General features: G+C 36.2%; 1 protein-coding gene across 1 annotated transcript; it reads left to right on the top strand.

The window, feature by feature from the left end:
• Window positions 1-2,409: 2,409 nt before the first annotated feature.
• LOC141248719 (uncharacterized) lies at window positions 2,410-4,006 on the top strand. The gene is given in 5 exon segments (XM_073669410.1): window positions 2,410-2,695; window positions 2,698-2,853; window positions 3,185-3,420; window positions 3,501-3,641; window positions 3,728-4,006. Coding segments are annotated over 5 exon segments (1,098 nt in total).
• The last annotated feature ends 6,812 nt before the right edge of the window (window positions 4,007-10,818 follow it).

The following is a 10,818-nucleotide window of genomic DNA, read 5'->3' as shown; positions in this document are numbered from 1 at the left end:
AATGACCTTAGTCGCCCGTCACTTATGTTTTACATTGTCTCTATAGGTTTCTTATTGAAACCTATAGAGTTCCTAATCTTTGAACTGAAAAAGATTATACCTTGTATAAGGTTATCTTGAAATTTGAGACCTTGGCCTTAGCTAATAATGGCTACTGATCAGAGTTTTCCTCAACATATTTGATGAATTTGCATGGTTAGACAATAAGACTAACTTTCACTCTTACTTTGGTTATTTGGTAACGTTATGTTTTGGATGAGCTATAATGCCGTGGACTATTCATTGGAATTTATTTAATACCAGTACCTGAATCTGTGAACTTGGAGATGTTTTTCCTGCAAAATATCTTATGCTCCTTAATTTCTACATTACTTAGCAAATCCATTAGTGGCTATATTGCATTACCTCCTCGACCTCTCCTGTCTATATGTATAATTTTTGGGATTACCGGTCGTTTTTAGCAAGTTAGATATGCTGCATAGACTTCCTGCTTATTTCTATGTCTTTTCTTCTATTAATTACGTTCATTCCTCGTTATGTCTACTAGTAACCACAATATCAATCTAAAAGTTGTTAGAATATGATAGTGTACAAGGTGGTTGCTGCATTGTAGTTATTGAGTACTCCTTATTCCTGAATGTATTCATAGACTAACACAATTGATTTCTTTAATGGGAAAGAAAATGGTGGGACATTAACCCCTCACGTGATTTGCACGTGTTTATTAAGGCCATATTGGTAATTATACACGCTCCCATATATAATTTATCCCCCTCATTTAAGGAACACCTTTTTTACCTTATTAATTTCATCTACCTAAAATTTCATCTACCATTCAATTCATCTACATTTTATCTACTTTTTATTCATCTATCTAATTTCATCTAGATGAAAAAATACTTTCATCTAATATTGCCGAACAGGGCCTAAATGGACAAACAACAAATGGTTTTCTCATTCGTGATTCTTCTAATGAAGTCATTTATATGGATTCTAAACTCATAGTCAGTTTTGGTTGCGGAAACTAGTGCCCACCGTCAGTGTTCTAAAAAACTCTAGGCGGGTGCTAGGCGGTGAGGGGGGACTAGCGCCTAGGCTTCTAAGCGGCAGCCTAGGAGGATCAATATTACAACACTTATTTTTATATTTAGTACAATTTCATTATATGAAAGGCTAAATAAAAAAATATTAATTTATAATTTTCTTAGTAATTCATAATTTAACTATGTATTTTTAATATAACCATATAATTTGCTAATTAATCATCTAAAAGTCATAGACTTTATAGCATTTTTCATAAAGTAGATCTACAAGACCACAACAAGAAAAAATCCTACAGTTTTCAACGCAGATTTCAACTTAATAAAATAGAAATAATCTAATCCTCTATCTATTCATTCTCATCGTCCTCCTTAACATGAACATTAACTTCTTGCTCCATGTCTGACTCATCAAGCTCAAACTCATAACTATCTTTATCTACATCATTTGTTCCATCCAGTGTTCTAAAAAATCGCGCCTAGGCGGGTTTAGGCGGGTCTAGGTGGGGCCTAGGCGGACGATTGTTTTCCATCGCCTAGCTGAAAACGCCTAGCATCTAGTCGCAACGTTAGGGTGCCGCCTAGCGCCTAGGCGGAATTTTTTAACACTGCCCACCGTAAGGCTACTAGAATTGCGTGATAACTTAACCTATCTTTTATCGAAATTAAAGAGATAAGTTATACCTCATTAATGTTCTTAAAACATTTTGGTTAATATGTGGCTTAATCTTTGCTCATTTTCAAATTTATGCTTCACTAGCACCTTTTAAAAAGTGGATCAAGGTATTGATCGTCTAACAAACCTTGGTTTCATATCCAGCCTGACGTCTTAACTCTTAATGCTTGGATCTCAAAAATGCTCTCTCATTCACAAAAATACCCTAAATTGACACTACTCTGCACAACAACGTCTCCCTAACCTCTTCTCTAGTAAAAAAAAACATATAATCTCTCCGTCCTTTTTTATTCTTCCCCTTTCTTTCTCTCTTACTATTCGTACATTGATAAAATCTTCTCGATTTCTCTCGACGTATATGGAAAAATATAGTCATGTTTGGTCTTCTTTTAATCATCTCGACGAGTTCTTTAACAAGATATATTTTTTATTAATTTTTTTTTAATATTTATCATGAAAAATACACCTCAGTAAATATGCCATGAATATATGAGAAGAATAAAAAGGAATGAAGAAAATACCTAATTAATAGAAATTATAGAAATACCAGTAGTTGAATAATGACCTCAAAACCAACTAGATTCATATTTTATCCTATAGTGATTCGTTTCGCTTGTTATATAAACCCCTTCCCCTACCCACATTTCTCTCATCCCAAACATAACCAAACAATCAAACCAAACCAAATCTTCCATGGCGCCATCACTACTCTCACCTCTCCTCCTCGTCCTCTTCCTCTCCCTCTCTCCATCTTCATCACAAGCCGCCATTGAGAGGAGCACCGAGGAGGTCAAGGGGCTGTACGAGTGGTGGCTCGCCAAACACCATCCCAACTCCAACTCCCTAATCGACGACCAGAATCGCTTCGAAGTCTTCAGCGATAACCTCCGATTCATCGATGAACACAACTCCGTCCCCGGTCGCACTTACAAGCTCGGGCTCAACAAGTTCGCTGGCCTCACCAACGACGAGTACCGGTCCGTCATCTCGGAATGAGGTTTGACCAGGAGAAATTGGTGCTCAAAACGAAGAACCCTAACCCTAGATACGCTATCGGCCGTGGCGATAGGCTCCCGAAATCCGTCGATTGGCGCGCTTTGGGCGCTGTTAGTCCTGTCAAGGATCAAGGACAGTGCGGTGAGTTATTCAATCAATCTTATTAACACTTTGATTTTGAATCTGTCTGAATTTAGAAACTATGAGTAATTGATTTCCGCCGTTTGAATGAATATGCCCTTTACCATCTGAGGCTATTAAATTCGAAAATTAATAAATTCCTTACTCGAGAGGAAATCTAGTCCTCAAACTTATTGGACAGGGAATGGGTTACTTCAATTGGAGGTTTCTGACCTTTTTTTTCTTCTTCTAGAGTTTTGCTCTGACACATAATGTGCAAATATGCTAAATTACAAAGAAACAAGGGATCTTTTTATCCTGTAGTTGAAAGTGAACTGTTTGAAATTTACAGGAAGTTGCTGGGCGTTTTCAACCATATCAACGGTCGAATCCATCAACAAGATTGTAACAGGCAACTTGACCTCACTATCTGAACAAGAGCTTGTAGACTGTGACCGAGCAAATGATGCAGGCTGCAATGGTGGTCTCATGGACGATGCTTTCCAGTTCATCATCCAGAACGGTGGCATTGACACCGAGGCTGATTACCCTTACAAGGGCGTTGACGGCCAGTGCGACCTATCCAGGGTCAGTTGGATACTAATTTCAAGTTCTTCTGATAATCTTATTCAATTTTGTTGCTGAATTTCATCTGTTTGTGATCACAGAAGAACAACAAAGTAGTGAGCATCGATGGGTTTGAGGATGTTCCACCTTTCAACGAGAAGGCACTAATGAAGGCAGTTGCTCATCAGCCTGTTAGTGTAGCCATTGAAGCCAGTGGAAGAGCTCTGCAGCTATATCAATCTGTATGCATACAATTAACACCCAAACCCAAGTCAAAGAAGTTATTGTACTTGGTCAATATCTGAGTAAATTTTTGGTTATGTTTCAGGGTGTATTCTCCGGAAGATGTGGGACAGAGCTTGATCATGCAGTAGTTGCAGTAGGGTACGGTACAGAGAACGGTATGGACTATTGGATCGTGAGGAACTCATGGGGATCGGATTGGGGAGAAGATGGATACATCAAGATTGAGCGTAATACGAGAAGGCGAACTGGAAAGTGTGGAATTGCAATGCAGCCATCTTACCCTGTTAAGGATGAACAGAGCAAGATCAGGCCTTTCTGGGCAAAGAATGTTGTTGAAGGAGGCGAACACAGCAGTGCTTGATTAACAGGGAAATTTGATGGTGGAGAGATGGAAGAAGAAGAAGAAGAAGAAGGTAATTTGGCTAGATTTGATTGTTGCCCCGTTTCTAACTTAGAATGGTATGAAGATGGGGGGTTATTGATGTATATAGGTTCCAGTTTGTGTTTAATCCTGCTGCAACATGGTTCTTCTATGTAATGTTGCAGTGGAACTTGCATTTCAAAATTTCAGCCTATCAATGAAGATTTCTTCTTTTTATTAAAAACAAAATCAGCTTCTACTTATTGTTTTGTCTTGTTATTTCACATTCCATCCAACGTTATTGGATTTGAGAAACTTATATATTTGACAACTTCCCCCCCCCCCCCCCCCCCCCTGATTCTATTTATCAAATTACTATTGATAATTGGTACTTTTGTTAATATATCGAATGAAATTACTTTCTTTACTTACACTTTTCTAGTATATATAATTTGTCTAAAAGGGGGTAGGATACTAGAAGAAAAAAACCCACACATAGAGAGCTTCAAACCTGTACCTTCTCAAGTTCATTATTTCCAACTTGATACTCCATTTATACCGAACACAATATTTTGAGAATATTGTTTTACATCTGGAGTGAAGGTTATCAAAGCCTATTATAGATAATATTCTTATTGTCCGTTGATTATAAGATGAACTAGTATTGAATTTGTATGACATAATATGACAAATTTGACAAAATATGATGTAATCTAGTCTCAAGAAGTGTATACATAAAGCAAGAACAAGAAAAACTACTAAAGCATTCATCTCTAGGCAAAGGTATTTAGAAAACCCAAGCAAATGCTTATTGTTTGGTCTTGTTACTTTCGGATTTTATACTGGATTTTCAATTTAAAGATATTGAAAACCATACATGTTCGGCAAGTTCGAGACTTTAACATTTTCAACCCCAAGAATTTAACATTGTCTCGCTTCTGTTAATATTTTGAAAATAAAACTACTTTATTTTATTACAAATTTCAAGTATATATAATTTATCAAGTCTATTCCGAAAATAACCAAAAGCATCTCTTTAGGCACATAGTTTCATATCCATTTCTCCTCAACCCGATACTCAAGTGATACCAAACACAATATATTTGGAATACGATTTCACTTGAGTGTTTATCAAAACATATTGTATAATCTCATGAAATACTCTCAGTGTCTCCGATCGATTTTAGGATGAAACCCTTTCGAAATTATACACCACTTACGCGCTAGTACGTTGCACACTTCTCTTATCCGATATGAACATGGCCAAATTTGCCAAAATATGATCATAAAAACTAGTCTCAAGAAGTGAGAGAAGAACATAAAAAATCAGCCGAAACACTGTTCTCCAGGCAAAGGCCCAGGGAGTGAGCCCTTATCAACAAACTCAAGCCCAAACACAAGTAAAATAGCAAGCAAACACAAGTAAGACAAGCCTTCAACTGCGCCAAGCAAACCGAAAGGCCCGTTAGGCAAGCCCGACCCGGTTTTCGCTTTCGTATACAGAGACCATCCCACAATCCCGACAACAGCAAGGTAACTGACCCCTTCAAGGGCTCCAATTGAGCCACCCGGGCCCGGCGGAAGCCCGCATCCCGTCGTCTTAAGAGTGTAAAGGGACCACCCAATGACTGGTGTTGACACCAGACCACCGGCGACCGCCGCCTTCTCTATCACTCCGTTGCCAGCTGTCTCTTGTTCATTGCCCATGGATTTCACCTTGAATTGCCTCTGATTCTGGATTGAAGTTCTCCATGATCTGAATGAGACTGGGTTTAGTGCTATTGAGGTTGTTTGAAGAGCTAATGATGATACGGAAAGCATTTTTGTGAACTGGGGAAAAGGGTGTGTTCAAGGGAGTTGAGTTTCAGTTTTGTTATGGACATACAGATCTTATCTATCTATTGTCATTTAAGGTCATATGGATACTGCATCCCCACCGTAAAACAAGAATATTGATTTCAAATGCGCAAAAATTAGGTAATTCCTTTTTAAAAAAAAGTTACGTAATTTTTACAGGATTGTTTTCTAAATTATTTTCAAGTAATATTAATTTTTATTAACTTATGGATTAAAAAACAGAATTGTTCATTGAATGAATTTATTTGTAGCAATTTAGTGCATCATTTGGGAGCTTGAAAAAGTTGGCCATTAACTCTAACAAAAAGCTTTACCGGACGAAGCTAGAACTAGAGCTAATTAAATGAGCAGCTGAAGCTATTTGAACACGATATGTTCAAGTGTTGAAGGTATTTTTGTTCCATATACTAAGACGGAGTTGAAACTGAACAAGTAGTTAGAGCTGAGATTGTTACTTTAAGTTTTGTTTGGTTACGTCTTTTGTACTTTTTTGTGATAAATATTTCTAGACACTTTAAACGATGTGACATATTGAAAAAAGAGAAAGTAAAGAATAAATATTTATCTTGGAAAAAATCTTTATCAAGATTTTATCAACAAACCCTTAATCTTTGCTAAAAAGCTAGTTGGTTGTTTGAGTAGACGTGCAATGTTTCTATGATTAACCCTGACTGAAAAATTTAATGTATATCCTTTATAGTCATATGTTGAGTTTGTCAATATCCTAACTTCTGTGCATAGTGATGATGTATTCATTGAGCTTGGAATTGATATTTTGATTATTTCTAAGATAATAGATTTCTATTTGAGGGATCCAACAATCAGTCCGGAAGGAAAGCTTGGAGCCATCACCTACGTTCCTTAAAATTTCTACAACAAAGTTGTTGTAATCTTTTTTAAACCAACAACTTTTTCATTCAACGTCATTCTATATGAACTTCTACAATTAATTCAGTCCTAATATTAAGGCCCATGTTTCAGGCTGTTATTCAGGCCCATTAATATAAAACGGCATTTAGATGATTTTTTTGGTATTTTTCTAATTAAAAAAGGGTTTGGTTCATATACCATCATTTTTTGTATTTTTAAATAGTTTATTGGTTAAAGCGGGTTCATGCCGTAAACCATGGTTAATTGATGAGCTCGATTTTAACAAGGTTCATTGATGTAACGATCTTTATGCCTTATGTTGCACGACCATAATCCTACACGTCTGTATGACGGGCGCCCATAATCCTACACGCCTTTCCCTGGTGCATAGGGTAAAAGAACCGATGTGTAATGACTACACGGAAGAAAATGAGATCAAGCACAAAAAATACTAGTAGTACAAGTTATAGTGTACCTGAACTATTTGACAAAATCAATACATAGTCGAGACGAATCTCTCTCCTTAATTCTAAAAACGCCCTGTAGTATGATGGAATTGTAGCATTCTAAATCCCAAGATACAACTACAAGTAACTTTGATTCATAGAGCTTGTTGAAAATGTTCAACCGTTTTAGGAGAGGAGGAGACGGGTATCCTACACGCCCTGTCAGCCTTACATTTTTTTTCCACTTTTTCTTGATAAAAACGTAATAAATTACTTAAATAAGAATTGAGATGTCTTAGTGAATTGTTGAATTAATGGGTTCAACCTACCAACTGGTCCCATAATATAATTATAATAAAGTTACACGCCTCCGGGATCGTTAAATCCTGCATCGTGACTCGGTTCTTTATTGAGGCTATCAACTTCTATAAGATCTAGATTTACTGAGGAGTTTGATTTATTTGTCCACTACACGAACACAACGATCACCGACATCTGCTCTAAACATAGTCTCCTTGTTCAATTCATAATAACACAAATCAAATTTAAAGCCTCATTAACAAGAGGCCAATTAAACCCCCATTTCGTCTTGCAACATACTAGATATACTGTAGTTAAGAAGGTATAGTATATAGTTGAGAATAAAACAGAAATAGTTCATTAAGACCTTGTTTATAAACCATTTTTAAAGTCTAACGTTCATGAATGTACTGATTCCTATAAAGAAGAAGAGATGCTAACATAAATGCCAAAATTGCCCATCAACCGCTTTCGCAGTGCATTAAGGTCATATTTTGTGGTTGTAAACTGGAAATCTCTATCTGCATCTCTTCTTAACCGGTTCGTTTTGACACTGTATCTTCTTAATGTAATGGCGATCCTGAATCCGAGTTCATTCTCATCTTTATTCTCTTGAAATTGTTGGCATAGACCCCTGTCGGTTATTCTTGATCTTGAAATATCAGATTCATAAGTAGATAAGGCAGTTGAAGTATTGAGTGTTTGGATCGATCGAACTCTTTTGGATTGCCTCTGAGATTTCTGTCGCTGACAATGCGCAACTTCTTATTCATTGATACTCTATAAATTTATCATTTGTATATTGATTTAAGGTTGCAATTTCATTATGAATAATCTCAGTGATTGATAATCTTATTGACTTCATTGCTTTCGTCACTGATTAGCTTGCTAATATCAGGTAAATAGCTTTAAGATCTTACCGATTCAAGTGAAAGGAAAAAATTAAACAATCAAGTCTTTGTTTCAACAATAAAAAAACTGTATTATTAGGCTTATAGAAAACATAATAAATTAATAGATTATGTGCTTATCATTCAATCCAAGGTTCAAATTTAACAGATTAAATTATTTTCCATGAAGAGTCAGCACTTTAAATTTTCCAAATTGATTTCTCACAAATTCAAGGGAACATAGAAACACAATAATCCATAATAAAAACCTAACCAGACTAAGAGAAATAGAAACCTATAAATCCGAACAACGACCACCTTTATCCATCAATTTCAAATATTTTGACGGAGTCAATCAGTCAATGCAGCTCGAACGTGTGCTTTGGATACTCGGATGCTGATATTGCACTTGTAAAGCCACAAAGCTCAGTTTATCAAACTTATAATATAGCATAATTTGGATAGTCCAACTTCAATAGCAGGATGTTTTACCCAAAACTTCTTATTCTCTGGGACAATATCAGGATTTTTCACCAAAAACTTCTTATCATGATGGGTATAAATATACTGTGAGACAACAAACAAGAATCTCAACGAAAGAAAATCTGGACATAAAGAATAATCATATATTTAACTGTTACCCACACTTTATGAAAGAGTAGCATGACGATGAAGTATATTTTATATCAACAGAATGAGTGTCCCCATATAAGAACTTTAGTCATTACTTCAATTTCTAATTGGGAGATAGGAACTTCAATCTCCCAAGCACTTACAAAGAAAGAAATAGGAGATTAATTTTCCATATTAAATATTCTACAAATTTCAGGCATTAAGCCACATAGCTAGCTATTCTTCTACATAGATAATATATATAATATGAGATAAGATTCTATATGTTCGTGTTGTATCTTAATGTTATACACGTTATCTTATCTGGAATATGTTAGTAATGTAGTATATAATAGGTAGACTATAAGTAGTTTTAACTTTTTCATTTAGTGAAACCTTAAGCATAAAAGGATTAATCTAGATCTTCAGTAGCTTGATGCGTTAGACATTTCATATCCCAGATTTTTTCAAATTCGGAATTAAGCTGCATCACTGGGCAATTGCTTAAGAAAGTATAAAAGAAGCTAACATAAGTAACTAAAAACTCGGTTTGTTAAGTAAGGAATGCAGAAAGCGGAAAAATCTAGAGATATTGTACATGTGAACCCAACATCAAACTGCTTCACCCAATCCTTCAAGTTTTGTTAATCAGATCGCTACCTGCTCTAGAAGTGGCCTGACATGATGAATAAAAGTGTAGGTAATTGGATATGGCAATTATGGAGTTTAAATTGTAGAAACTGGAGAAACAAATTAACATACTTACAAATCTCAACATACGTAGCGAAAGGTGGATTACTCGACAAGTTTACACGGATTCAAAAGGACGAGCATTTAACCAGAGTGAGCACAGAGCTGAAAGACGATGAAAGTAATCTCCCAATGCAATTAATCCTTTTGCTGCTTGATGAGTTGTAAGTATCTTATACATCACTTGTAACGCTTTCTCCCTCACACAATCAGCCTGCTTAGATTAATCCAAACACAATAAAATACGTTTTGTTATGAACCGAGAATACTACAAATTGATGACATACAAATGGTATTATGACTATACATTCTTGTGTAGTCTTAGAAAGGTTAATCAGGTGCAGACTACATAGTTCATGTGGACTGTGCAGACTATTGTAGTGCACTGGTGTACTACCGTTGAGTGCACTTGGTAGTGTACTTAAAACTGAGAAGTGCACTAGTACACTGTTGAGGAGTGCATCAGTGGTGTACTGAGGAGTGCACCAGTACACTACTGAGGAGTGTACCAGTACACTACTGAGAAGTGCACTAGTGTGTACTAGGAATGCACCAGTACACTACTGAGAAGTGCACCACTGCACTATTGGGGATGCACTGAGGAGTGCACCAGTAATGCACTGAAAAGTGCACCAATGCACTACTTGGGAGTGCACCAGTAGTCTCACAAGTGCACCAGTAGTGCACCAACAATATGCTAAAAAGTGCCCCAGTTATATGAGTCCACATAGTCTGGACAAAAAATTCGTCCGTACCGGAAACATTCTCTAGTCTTAGATTTGACATTATGCATAAGCATGTAGAAGCCTAACTCACATTAAGAAGCATCAACTTAGCATACCAGTAAGAGTGAAATGACTAATACAGAGGAACGATTCGTCCTGTTTTTAGTGGATAATAAGGCAATCTAAGCTACAATTTTTTTTATTTTAGAAGGTTATTTTATAAAATGTTTTTAACATATTTTTCTTACATGGTAAATTAGCAAGGTTTACCCGGGTAACCAAGCACTCAATTGCATGTAATTACATCAATCTAGATTTGGATGAGCAAAACTCAGTTGGATGACTCGTGTCAATAAGCTTTA

This window comes from Phyllobates terribilis, unplaced genomic scaffold (assembly GCF_046119375.1).
Source record: "Phyllobates terribilis strain yellow unplaced genomic scaffold, ASM4611937v1 Scaffold_3910__1_contigs__length_68218, whole genome shotgun sequence".
NCBI lineage: Eukaryota > Metazoa > Chordata > Amphibia > Anura > Dendrobatidae > Phyllobates > Phyllobates terribilis.
The sequence above is the reverse complement of the archived record's forward strand: the minus strand, read 5'-3'. Positions and strand labels throughout refer to the sequence as shown.